Source organism: Apiospora phragmitis (assembly GCF_038363925.1).
Source record: "Apiospora phragmitis strain CBS 135458 chromosome Unknown utg000010l:1.0-9815664.0:1.0-9183399.0, whole genome shotgun sequence".
Lineage (NCBI taxonomy): Eukaryota > Fungi > Ascomycota > Sordariomycetes > Amphisphaeriales > Apiosporaceae > Apiospora > Apiospora phragmitis.
The window spans coordinates 7,746,860-7,760,075 of NW_027117409.1; the positions used below are offsets into that span (position 1 = coordinate 7,746,860).

Consider the following 13,216-nt stretch of genomic DNA (forward strand, 5'->3'; position numbering starts at 1 on the left):
TTCGTTGCTCGGTGACCCAGCCGATCAAGAAAGAGGCTGGTGTTCTTGACATCATTCTAGAATCCATATTCGTCCCGTCGTCTGAAGCAAGGAACACGTGAAGTTGCTGCAAGCTGAACCCTGACAGATTTAGCTTTGTCTGATCTAAACGAATCTTGTCTTGGAGTTGTCTTGCTTGTCTTGTCTTTTTACATATTCTCCGTCGGCGGCTATCCATTGATTTATCACTTCGATCGACTTACTGCGGACAACGCAGCAGCCGCAGCAGCTCCACCCAAGCCACCAACCTCGTCCGGCCGGGTAGTGCGAGAGCGAGATCAATTGAAGGAATTTGGATTCGAATTTGGGGGCCTCGTAGATACCCGAGAAGACTCTCGTTCAATCTACTCCCAGGGCATCCAGGACTTGAAGCTCGAGTGAACTTGCCATCACTGTCTTATCATTCCGTTCATTAGAGTTGCTGCTACAACGATGCGGACCCAACATGGCGTTCTTGGCATTTTCGTTTCCGCGATAGCACTCTTGCCCGTGCAAGCGCAGCTTCAATACGTATCGCCGCTGAGTTATGCCGGTGTCCTCGGGAAGGAGGCAGCAATGTCCGACCGATTACAACAGCTGCGACAGCGAGGGGGCTGCTTTCGCGGGAACCTGCTGCCCGTCTGACCAGCTCTGCGCCCTGGACCAGAACAAACAGCCCGCATGTTGTCCGACCAGGTAAGCTTTCGTTCTTCCCCAACCGCCGCGATAAAAATATCTCTCACGCACGGTCACTAACTCAACTGCTCTTTTTCAGCGCCATTTGCACGGGAACAGCACCGGCGTCGCAGGGAACTCCGACTCCTTCGTTTGTGAGCAACTCGCTGTTCAACTTCCCGGCCATCGCCACGTCCTTCTCCAACCAGGGGGCGTGCTCCAGCGCTTGGGACGCGTGTTCCCGCAACTACGACGTCTGCACCTCGGGCCTCGCCAGCGGGACGGGCGGGTTCCACGTCACCATCGACGTGCCCGGCGGCGGCGGCACGACCGTCGAGCCGACGCACACGACCATCGCGCTGACGGCCGCAACGTCGCTCTGCTCCAGCCTGTCCTCGCAGGCCTGCTACAACCTGCAGCCCAGCGTGTGCAGCCAGACGGGCAATGAGGCCGGGTTCTACGTCGGCACGGCGCCCGCCAATGCCCAGCCGAGACAAACCCCACCACCTCATATTGCTGGAATCATGGCTGGCGTGGGATTAGGGTTTCTAGGTGCGCAGTTCTGAGCCATGAGATGGCATGGGAGCATTTGTTTGCGAGAAAATATAGCGGGCGATGAAGTGCGGTTGTCAAAATTGAGGTTGCGCACCTGTTTGATGACGTATTATGACTGTCACGATAATGTCCTGGTAAATAAAGTATATATTATTATAGCTGGCAAAAAGGGAATTCTTATACTTATCCATCGTCCTGGGATTTTCCCACAAGAGTTAGTAGCTATGAGTTGCTGTTGAGTGAATATGTAGATTTGAGTATGATAAGAGACAGCGCTAAGAAGTATGACAGTGGTCGGCATATTTCCACACCGTGCATTTCATTTCATAGCGTTGACCGAAATTCAGTCAACCAAAACGAAACTCAGCTGCAACACCATCGATAGACCGATATGGAGAAGGACGGCAGTATAAGCAAATAGATTCTAATAAATCTTTTTCTCGATTATTCACTAGCAGTAAGTGATTTCTAGCAAACTACCCAGGGAAAAGAAATGAAAGGCCCTGTTTTCGTGAAATGAATTGAAATGGCTGACGTTGGACCTAGAGAAGCGATGCAAACAAACAGCCGGGCATGCAAGACTACTCCTTGCGTCATAGCCCCTTTAACTTTTTAGATATTTGTATATCAAGCAATTGAAACCCGTGGCGTCACATAAAACCCAATATGGCGGCGCCCGTCCTTCCCAATGCGTCCAATCTTCTGGGCATAGCTCTCGTGATCAACCGATCTCGCGATGGGCCTCGCTACGTCTTCCACTACCCGCCCCACTTCTCGCCCGACAAGAACCGGCCGCGGAGTCGCAAGCCCGGCAGCGGCAAGCAGGAGGACGACGAGCTAGAAGAGGACGACGACGAGCTCCTCGACCGCATGACGGAGGCCTCGCACACCGCCGCCGCCGGCGGGGGCGGCTCGCTGCCCAAGGGCGTCGACCTCGCCAACTGGAACCACGACGACCACCTGGAGACGGAGAGCGGCTCGCAGATCGTGCCGTGGGAGCACGTCGCCGGGTTCCCGACGCGGGACCTGGAGAGCCTGCTGACCCCGGCGCGGGCCTACCACAAGCGGCTGTTCCAGGTCTCGCTAGACGAGCAGATTGCCATCTCGTACCCTGTCTACGTGCCGGAGAACGGCTCGTGGAAGAAGAAGAAAAAGAAGAAGCAGCAGCAGAACCAGCTACAGAGTTCGAAAATGTCGCGGCCCAGCCTCGCCAGCAAGTCCGGCACGGGCTCCTTCGAGGACGGAGTCGATACCGGTGCTGGGAAATCGTCGTCCACCGAGGCCGTGCCGTCCATCTCGATGACCGCGCCTACCCCGCAGATGGAAGCCCGGGACTTACTGGAAGAGGCGGGCAACTCGTCTCCCGCACCGGCCGACGCACAAGACGAGGATAAGAAGAGTGGGATGACCATGTTCAACCTGGTCTTTGTGCTGGACCCCAAAAAGCACGAGGCCAAGGAGCTCGTCGACACGCTATACTTTCACATCATCAAGAAGATCAACAAGGCCTACAAGTATGCGCAGCAACGCAATGACTTCGTTTGGAAGGAGTCCAAGAAGATATTGACCTTGAAGGAAAAGGGCAGGGAGGAGAAGACGCGCATGAGTGTACTGTGGCGCAACATCCTCGAATCTTCATCACTAGCAGCAAGCATCCAGGATATCTACGAAGCCGTTACCGCCAATAGGATCGCGGCTCTGCAGCTCGAAACGCCGGAGGGAACGGTAACGCATTCCGTGCAGATACCGATGCCATTCTACCTGTCAGACCTGCCATCTACAGATGCCATCGACGACGCCGCCGCAGAGCGGTTCAAGGGGCTTTGGATCACCACAGCCAACACCTTTGGCGATGTGTTCGAGACTGGGCACGAGGACCCGTCCTTCCTTGACAAGACGTTCGCGTTGCTCCTGCTACAAGATGAGAAGAAAATTGTGGCCGAGCTACAAGCCGACCCCGACGATACCACGGCCGCCATGGTCGAGTTTGTGCGGCTTTCCAAGCCCACGACCTCATTCCACGCCATCGGCGCCACCACCGTGCTGAGTCCCGCGCAGGTCCGGCGCTACGCCCAGCACTTCATTTTCTGGCGGCGGGCCATCGCCATCCCTCCCCTGCACGCAAAAGATGTCTACATCCTGTCTCCGAACTGCGACACGACCGGTCTGCCCAAAGCCAGCCAAGCGTGGGCGCGCGCGTTCCCTCTGGCGCCGCCGCTGCCCAACTTCCTCGCGGAGATATCGGCGGCCCCGCGGCCGTACAAGTATTTCGCGCCCTCCAAGAACCACCGGCCAACGTACCTGCATATGCTGGCGTGGCTCATGCGCGGCGGGTGGGTGACGCAGCTCTGCACCTTTGCCTATGTCGTCGTGTGGCCCGAGATTCAGTACGAGGTCGAGTATCAGGCCGAGGCCGATGATATCAGGGATGAGATGAAGGAGGCCTCGCTCTCAGCAACAGAAGATGGCCGGACTTCCTCGGCATCCACTGACTCGACGAATACGGGCGGCGGCTCCAATGACGACTCGGCCGCCGCCGACATGACCGCCTCCTCCTTATTCAGGGGATTAGGAACCGAGATCAGATCCCCACAAGGCACTTCGCCCGATATCCACAGCAGCAGCCACCGCGTACCTAACACCAGCGCTGCCACCTCGCCCCTCTCCTCGCCCTCGCGGTCCAGCGCCGGCGCCGACGCTTCCCGGTCCTCCTGGAGAACAGCAGCAGCTTGAGCGCCAGCAACAACCCCAGTGCCTCTGTCACGACGACGACGGCCAACGAAGCCGTAGCCGAGAAAGCGCGCCTAACCCGGCTCGCGGATCGCGAGTCGCGCGCCCTAGCCGAGCGCGCCGCGGCCCACGCCCGCAAGCCCGTGCCGCAGGCGACGGCGCACCCATCGCTCAACACGGCGGCGCCGCACCTCGCGCACCTGACGCCCTACATCATCGCCGACGCCAAGAAGGCGACGGGCCACGACAGCCTCTACCTGAGCGCCATCGGCCGGCGCTTCCCGGCCGACTCGCGCGCCCGCGCCTGCTGGCCCGTCTTCTGGAAGTACTTCAACGGCCACAGCGCGCTCGAGCGCGTCGCCCTGCTCGAGGACATGAAGCGCAAGGAGGCCTGGGCCGTCCTCGGCGCCATGAGCGAGTACCTGGTCTGCGTGAGGCACTGGTGAGGGAAGGAGGGCCCGGCCAGCTAGCTAGGTAGCTAAAGCAGAAACCATTACAGCTTGTTATGCGGTGACGAGACAAAACATGTGGGATCGAGAGAGAGAAACCTGTTTTGGCGATCTATCCCGGTTAGCTGCCCTATTTGATCTACCCGTCCGTCCTGCCCCAAACCTCCTGCCTTCCCCCCTGGCAATTTCCGCGACGATGGTCTGCCGGGTCGGATGTTTTGCAAATCTCCCGTCCATCCGCCCGCCCTCGCCGACTTCCCGGTATCTCTTCTCCCACACACTACCCTCCCCATCGTTGATACGCGAACTGTGTCCCAGTGACGTCAACACCGCGAGGAAAAGAAGAAGCGAGAAAAGAAGTAATTATTTGGAAACGGAATCTGCCACCTTTATTACCTCACTGCGACCAAAGCCTCGTTTTGGGGGTGGGGGCTTCTCGGTTTACTGGAAACAAACAGCGGGGCCCAAGACATAGACGGATATAATCCAATGCGTGTTACCTACTCCTTCATGTTCTTTTTCCATCGACCGGGCCGTGGAACCGGTTTGCTGCAGGGGAGGGGGGAAAGCAGTTATAAAAGAGAAAGGAGAGCCTGGCCAGCTATTATATAATGGTGGAGCAAGGACGATGAGACGAGACAGATCTCAAGGCCGAGGTCGCATGTGTCGAGTTGAGGAGCAAACGAAACATGCTCACTCTCACTCGTTGCCTACAGGGAAAGAGACACCAAACATGCGGCACGCGACTTTTGGACCGTAGAGCTTGGAAGAATCGCATGGCAATTTAACATGTATGTCTAGAAGAAACTAGTGGGAACCACTGATGCATGCACTCTTCATTCGTCGAAAGGGGGCCTGCCTCTGGAGGGAAGTTTGTCTCTGTTGCTTCATATCATCTGGGTCTGGGAAGAGCAGTGTAATTACATGCAATTATATAATGCCTTCGCGTGGTTTTCACATGTTGGCGAAGACCCGACGCACGAGGCTACACAGTATCTGCAACAAATGTCAAGTCTCTCTCGCTCTCTTGCTCTTGGAAAATGTAAATAAAAGAACCCTCTGAAAGTGGAAGGAACGCTAACCGCTAGTCATCGTGACATGAGATACCAGAGGGTAAACCGTTCACAAAAACAAATGCCCTATAAAACTCCCAAAGAATCGACATCCCCTAGGTATCATGTGGAAAATCAAAACAAAACAAACTCCCTCATGCCAGTGCAGTGACCTGAAACCCTAGATGAGCCTAGGCCATACCCGGGCATGAAAGATACAAGAGCCATAAGTAAGACGCATCGGAAAAACAACAAATCAAACACATGCGACAGTGGCCCAGCCCCTTGCACCGCAGCTGACAGCGATTGGAAATGCAGAATGAGGAAATCAACGCCGGATGCCACTCCCCAACTGCCATAAGATGCAATCGCAAATATATCCCCCATCAATAATATGCACCTGTATAATTGAGAACGCCGCCGCCCTGATGCGTGGTAGTGCTGTGGCAGAAACACCGACATGATGACCCGGAGACTCCTACAACGTGTGATGCAGGAGGGACCATGTGGGTATCGCTACAAAGTGAGGTCCATGCCGCCGTACTCATCTTCGTCTTTGACATCATCATCAGGGTCATTCCAGAATTGATCAGGGTTGTTGAGATCCCCGGTCAGATCGGCCGTATCGCCTGGGCTGATGGAGAGAGTATCAATCCCAGGTGCGCCATTGAGGGAGTCGCCTCGGTAGTCGGTGTGATGCGGGACTCGTAACCCTGAACCATTGAACCGCGAGTACGAGAACGGCGCGGGTTCGTGCTCAGACTTGGACATAGCCTCCATCAGTTCGGTCTGCATGCGCTTCTCATCATCAGTCAGTTCGAACGGAGCACTGCCGCCCATCTCCGTAATAGTGTTGATAAGCTCCTCTTGTTGCTGGAGTTTGAGCTGAAGCATCCACATCAAGTCGCGCATCCAGCTGACGGAGCCGTTCAGGATGTCGCCTTTGTTAGGGCCCTTATCTTTGTCCTCCAACGGGAGGCCAGTTGTGATGTTCCCGGCACCGATAGCAGTTGCGCGCTTAGCACCAGGACCGGCCAGCCCCGAAGTTGCTTGATTAGGCTGAGACATGCCAGTCAGAGTGGGTGATAGAGGAGTGCCGTTCTGAATGAGCTTCTTGACCTTGTCGTCTTCCAATCTATGCGTCGGGACTAGTCTGCTGAGATCCTGGATCCTCTCGTTGATGTTGTCTCGTCTGCGGCGCTCGACGGCATTGTGCGATTCACGCCTCCGCTTCCGCTTAGCCTCCTGGCTTTGCAGATTCGTGGGCGCACCGTTAACTCTAGCAGGCATTGAGGTACCGGCCTGTGCCATAAATTGGGGATTCGAGTAGCCGTGTTGCAGGGGTGAAGAGAGACCCGAGCCGGGGTAAGATGACTGCAAGCTCTTAGGGGTATTCATCCACTGCCCAGAAGGTGACTTTTCATGATGACCGCCAGGCGTTCGGATGGGCTGGGCACCAAAGTTAGGAGACTCCAGAGAGCCAGCATTCAGACCAGCCATAACAGCGTTCGCCCCAAGTGGGCTCCTTGCATTGCTGGAGGAGTTGCGCTGCATAGCTTGAGCCTGGGCCTGGGATAATCTGGGACGGGGTTTGGCATTGAGGAAGCTGCCTTCGCCGTCATTACTGCCATCATTGGCGAGGGGTGAGCCTGCGAATGAGTTGGGCGATTGCAGCGAATGCCCAAAAGGCTGTTGCATTTGGCGGAAATGTTGGGCGGCATTGAAGCTACTGGCCCACGGACTGTGAACAGGATCGCCGTCCGGTGTGTTCGAGTACCCGTTGATGTGTGACGGATACATGTTCTGGCTAAAGCCCATGTTCATGTCGTTGATGCCATTGAAGTCCTGGCCGTGATCGCCCAAGGACTGATTTGGCTCTTGGGGACTCATGTCGAGAAGGTCCGAGTCTGTGATCATAGCAGAGCCAGTTGAGTAGCCGTTGGAACCGCCGTTAAGGTCGTGAATTCCTGACATGGACCGCGGGTCAATACTGCCGTTGCTATTGCCCTGGCCTCCGCCGAATTGGTTGAAGCCGAAGTGCGCCATGATTGGCAGCGATTTTCGGATGCGACGACAAAAAAAAAGGTGTTGCAGCTGTCTAGGGGAACGATACAAAGCTCGTGGCTATCGGCACTTCACCATAAAGTCAGTTATCGTGTCGCACAAAACGGTTGGGAGTCATGGTTTCTCTGGGGGGAAAAGCATGCCCCGCATCGCATTTGACATGAATTGGGTCTCAGCCGCCAACTATTGGCGACGAGGTGGGGTGCGCATGTCGTGGAACAGAAGTCAGGCCACGTTGTGGGCGAGGTGCCCATGGTCGGAGCAAAACAAAAGAAAGATGGTAGCGACTGACCTTTGGATGTGGAGAGAGTGTCTCAGGCTCGAAATTGGCTTGCAATCAGGGAAAGTTCGCAAATCCCATATACAGTCAGTTGCCTCGAAGGAGATTGATGAGTCAAAGTCGGGTCGGGTTTGTGCAGATGGAAAGGCGCGGGGAGGTACCCAAGAATCGAGGTCCACCCCACGGAGAAGATAGCAGCGGCGACTTTATGCGAGTATAAATAGCTGGGGTGTGCGGTAGAGCTGTTGCGTGCTTGTATCCGCCAAAGAGTCGCTATTGTTGTTGGGTGTGTAGATGTTTTAGAGGTGTTGGACAGATGACCAAATAAGGCAAAGGAAGGGAGAGAAACTCTATTGCTTTTTTGTTCTCTGGCCTTGGTTTGGCTCCAACGTGAGGGCGCAAAGTCCGGATCGGCCAGGTCGGAAGGACTTCTGGGGAGCGAGTGGGCGAAGTACCTGTGTACGCCACGAGAGGCTACTCGTAACTCAAACTGGTGGGTGCCCGGGTTGAGGAGAGGGTCTGTGTGGGCAGCCAACAGAAAGTCGCCCAGCTGCAGATGGGCCCGGTGATTGGCCCGACTTAACAAATAAAAAGCAAGTCCTCGGCTTTCTCAATAAGTGGCAAGCAAGCGCTGACGACAGGCTGATGTTCTTGTTGCTTGTCGCGAAACGAAGAAGGTGAGAGATGAGACGAGTTGATCCCTCTTAGGTCAGACGAGAAGAGGCGGAGCTACAGTTCGACAAGTGTGGCACAGACGGAGAGGAGCGCTTTTGATCGGCTTCTGCGTCGTTGGGAAAGACAAGCGACCGTCCGGTAGAAGGTAAAAAGTTGATGTGTCGTTTTTCCCGGGTTCGTAGGAACACGGGAGCCCAGTAATTGCTTGGAGTAGCAGACGGGACGGCGGTGATAGTAAGACGGTGATATGTGCGAGGTAATATAATTGGATTGATGAGCTTGTTCGATTTGTGGCTAGCCAATCGTTCGTTGGTGGTCCCCGATGCAAAAGAACAGGCCGGCGGAACCTAACGGATTTGAGAAGAGATAAGAGTAGGCGACAGAATATCAATGGTTGGGATGACGGTTTTCCGGGGGAGGGTGCAAGCCGTTATGTATGGATTTATGAGATCGATGCTGACAGGAAAGCTGAGGATTCAAACAGGCGGTAAGGCGCAGTTTCAAGCCTCAAGATGCCCGGCTAGGGTGATTTGCTGGGCACTTCCAGAGATGGACAAACAGGCAGGGCGGGATTACCGTCGAGATAATCGGATGGAGGGGAAGGTTCAACTTAGCACGGAAGAAGGCCCGAGACACACAGTTAAAGTAAAGTTTGTTTATGTGTGCCGATGTGTGTTGTGAGTGTGTGTGCAGCGGCAAGACTCGAATCCTATTCCAAACGAAGCGATCGAAGCCTTCTGTCGTGTATGATATATGTTACCGAATCGCGGTGAGACCTGTCAAGAAAGAGGCGGTATCGACCAAGATGCTGATTGATGGGAGAGCCCAGTCCAGTCGGCGCAGGGTAAACCTTGCAAGCCTCTGTGCGACTCTGTCCAGCGATTTTAGGGAAGCCGGAGAGTCGAGGCGGCGATGTGATTGGCTACTGCCTGCCTGCAGCTTGGGAAGATCCCCCAGGCTTTCTTGGTGTAATAGATTGGGCTTTGACTCCGACCAGACAAGGGGCAGGTTGGAAGTTGGAGTTCGGGGGGCGGGGGACCACTGTAAAGAGGGAGGAGGAGGGGGTACTTTAGTTTTAGGCCTTGCAGGGTTATGGATTAGGCCTAGGCGTAGGGAAGACGGCTGGAGTAGTGTAGTCGAGATGGGCTCTTGGTATCCCTCGAACTCTTAACCCCGCGGATGGGAGAATGGGAAATGCGCTTTCGAGAAGAGACGGTTCCAATGCTGGTGGTAGAAACAAGCCAAACAGTTCCAACGTATCGATGCAGACTGAGTCAGGACGATTACTCGGAGCTGCTTAGTCCCGTGCTATTGACTCGGTCCGACAACGTCTCGACGTTCTGGAGGCGTTTCTTTCTCGCTATCCCTTTTGTGTGCAATACCAGCCAAAGAGGGTGGATTATGATAGACGCTACAACCGCCGGCTGCAACGATCCTTGGGGCTTCTTCGTCTTCTTCTTCTTCTTCTTGAGGTCGGTGAAGGCTAGGCTGGCTTTCACCGGCTGTCAGTAGTGCCTCCTTTCCAGGCAGACTGTGTTGCTCGAGTCGCGGAGAAAATGTGCGAATGATCCAGGACAGATAGATCCTCTGGTCCATGAAGGAACACTCTTTAAACCCTGCGGTAGGGTCTCTGACGGCCACCTATTCGGAAATATTTGTTTTTGTTATTGTTGTGTTGTTGCCTTGGCTCGTACAGCAGCAGTTAAACGGTCAAGGCATCTGCGAGTTCCACAGGGTAGCTTGCTCGGAAGAGTTAGCTGGATATATATATTCCTCGGGAAGAGCAATCAGAGAAGTATACGAGGTGGCGGCAGTGGTAGTAGTAGTTGTTGTGATATGTGAGTTGCGACAGGTCGGGAGGCTTCCATCCTATTAGAACTGGTGATGCGTGAGGTCCTTCTTATATGCTGACGACGGTGCCTTCATTTGTAAACAACCTTGGTTTCTGTTGGGTGCGTCTTCTGACTTGAATGCGGACAGCTTTACCCACTTTAAGAATTACTCAACTTGTTGGTGGTGTGTCAGGATGTTGACTCTCACCGGACCATTTTCGTGTTGGCCTGGCCACCTTCCGCCGCAGTTCTCTACGCACTTGCCTGTAGTTTCCCATCTCTGTTTGTGCTACCCTGGGCGTTCTCGGAAGGCGAAAGGGATACATTTGATGGAGGGCATTACGCTAAACGCGTGACGCGGTGAAAGTCAGCCATCCCACCTCCGATAAGACATACTGCCACACCTCCTCTGACCTGCTTTGGTGCTTGGCTAGCGTAATCGTGGAGGAAAGTGCATCATGGCAAGATGGCATTCTTCAGCATCCTCCGCTCAAGGTTGCATGCCAACCTTGGAAGTTCTGTCAAAAGCAGACCCGCCTCGAGAAAGCTAATCACATCTGACCCATCGAGCTATCAAGTCAACCTTCCCGTTAGTCGAAGGAACGATCCTGGTCATGATCAGCATGGGATAGCGGATCCCGGCCATGTCGCGCGTCGTAGCGACCCGACCTATCATGGCTAAAGAAGTACGAAGGGCGGGAGAAACGGGGATGGCAGGTAGGCCGCACGGATATAGATAGATCACCGTATATCGTATAAGGCAGCCGGCCTGATGTGCTAAGCTTCAGGATATTGGGCTTAGTGGTTGGCCCCAGCCACTTTGTGACATTGTTCTACCGTAAATTATTGGCACTATTCGGCTGGCAGTGGACTGACTGGTGAGGTAATTATAGAGGCAGCAACAAAATGACTACTCTTCCACAGGTAGAGGCAGGTATGGTATGCGCAACATATTCCCTGAGGTCACTTATGCAGGGTCTCTCTACTTTGCAGATCTTCAAACGGGATCCGTATTAGCTGATGGGTATCGGCATCTGAAAAGGATGGGTGGTCCCCAGATGCGCATCAGCGAAATACCTCCCCCATTTGGACCATACTGTATGTAACGTTAGGTGGGCGCATGCTTCTGCTCGATTGCGATGCTGGTGTCGATCCTGTAGGGCCAGCTGCATGAGATGTCGCCAGGATTAGAGAGGCCAATCAAGCCATGCATCCATCACCAGAGGTGCTCATCTCCCATCTATCCAGCAGATTGGAGAGGTCCAACAATAGCGTCGTCCACTCGGCTCGTCGCGAGAGTCTAAATACATGCACACTTGCTCTCTTCTGGCTCGTAGTGGGTAGCCAGTCAAAAAGTATCGTGCTCAATCGGGGTTTTGCTTTTTGGGCTACACAATACGCCGAACATTAAACGCATCAGGGACTCGCTAGTCCGCCTCCAGTGTATTGAGTTGGATATCGGCGACCTACGATACGATATGCGAACCAAGTGATAAGCGGGTGGATGGTATCCATGTAAAAGTCATCTTCTGGCCATGGATGCTGGAAACACAAGCACTATCATTCGCACTCTGCCGTGTTTGCCGCCATTGCGCCTTACCCCACATCCGAATGCAAGCAAGGCTTTTGAGATGGTGTTGTCGTGAGCCCTCTCGCGACGATGACGTCGTCAAGTCCGACTAAGCCTAAACTCGTACTGGCTTGTAGAAGCACGAAAAGATTGGGCTTATCGTGAATGATACGAGTGCTGACCACGGCTATTGAGGCTCCGGTTCGGAGACAAAACCTAGCTTCGTGTTCGATAACCGCAAGCGATACAGCTGCAAAGTCCGACATCAGGTATTTAAGTTGTAAGGAGATGTTGCTCAAGGAAATTGATTTCTAATATTGGTTGATTGAGAACTACCTATATCTCAAAGTACCGCTATATACGCAAGCCCGGCAGTGCCCTTCCCCATGGTATCAGTACATGTATGAATGTAGATACATTGATGTGGATATACAACAGCGGTGGTAGGTATGGATTGATGGCATCTACGATTTCCATAGTTAGGTAGTGGATGCATACGAGGCATACCTCGCCTATTTCAAAAAGTCGCTGCATCAAGTACGGAATTTGCCTGGCCTTTGAGCGGAGAAACATGCACACATGCATGTAACATATGCTGCTGCCATCTCCGCAGCACAGCAAGCAAAGCAAGCACACGGGTTATCATTTACCGACGGTGTCTCAATTTTGAGGAGTCATTGCCAGACGAGCCGTTCGGGCGGAAGGAAATGTCCGGATACCCTGAGTTCGAGTCTGTGTAGGTAGGTGTTCACATCAATGTACCTAGGCAGCAGTTTATGAGTTCTCACTGTCTCTCGAGCTCTACCGGAGGGTTTCCATCTGCATGAACGTACGCAATGCGCAATCATATTCATCACTTCTCGAAGGCAGAACACTGAAGGTGTGCCTGCAGCCTGGTTCTAATATTAGGTTAGCCACCTTTCCGCCATGGAAGGTAAACCAGAAACTGGAAGAACATCGGCCACCTGTGGATTGGTCAGCAATCCTTTTGAACATGCTGTACCAAGCATACCAGGTAGCACATAGATAGAGAGACTCGGACTTTGTCCGGCATATGTTACAATCACAATGTGAACGAAGGAGGTCAAACCTCCACACCCATTCCATATTCTTACATCCAATGCTTCCCGGTCGAGCGATGAGCGTGCTGCGGCTGGTGGGCAGGGTTGGACGAGGAGATGTTGTAGCGCCGTGTGCCGTGCTTCTCATGTAGCCACCAGTCTACCAGTTGCAAGGCTAGGTAGAGCGTGACGCGCAACCAATAAGAACCCCCATTACAATCACTCCACCCCACCCCCCAATTCCTAGCGACGACA

At 54.0% G+C, this 13,216-nt stretch overlaps 3 protein-coding genes across 3 annotated transcripts; 2 read left to right on the forward strand and 1 right to left on the reverse strand.

Annotated features, from left to right (window-relative positions):
- Window positions 1-565: 565 nt before the first annotated feature.
- Window positions 566-1,259, forward strand: PG994_012129 (uncharacterized protein; the record flags this gene model as incomplete). The annotated part of the gene is made up of 2 exons (XM_066863538.1): window positions 566-714; window positions 794-1,259. The coding sequence occupies 2 exons, from the start codon at window positions 566-568 to the stop codon at window positions 1,257-1,259; spliced, it is 615 nt and encodes a 204-aa protein (XP_066712648.1).
- Window positions 1,260-1,914: 655 nt separating this feature from the next.
- Window positions 1,915-4,424, forward strand: PG994_012130 (uncharacterized protein; the record flags this gene model as incomplete). Its single annotated transcript, XM_066863539.1, has 2 exons — window positions 1,915-3,953; window positions 4,001-4,424. The coding sequence occupies 2 exons, from the start codon at window positions 1,915-1,917 to the stop codon at window positions 4,422-4,424; spliced, it is 2,463 nt and encodes an 820-aa protein (XP_066712649.1).
- A 1,571-nt stretch (window positions 4,425-5,995) lies between these two features.
- On the reverse strand, window positions 5,996-7,525 carry PG994_012131 (uncharacterized protein; the record flags this gene model as incomplete). The annotated part of the gene is made up of 1 exon (XM_066863540.1): window positions 5,996-7,525. The coding sequence occupies one exon, from the start codon at window positions 7,523-7,525 to the stop codon at window positions 5,996-5,998; it is 1,530 nt and encodes a 509-aa protein (XP_066712650.1).
- Between the last annotated feature and the right edge of the window lie 5,691 nt (window positions 7,526-13,216).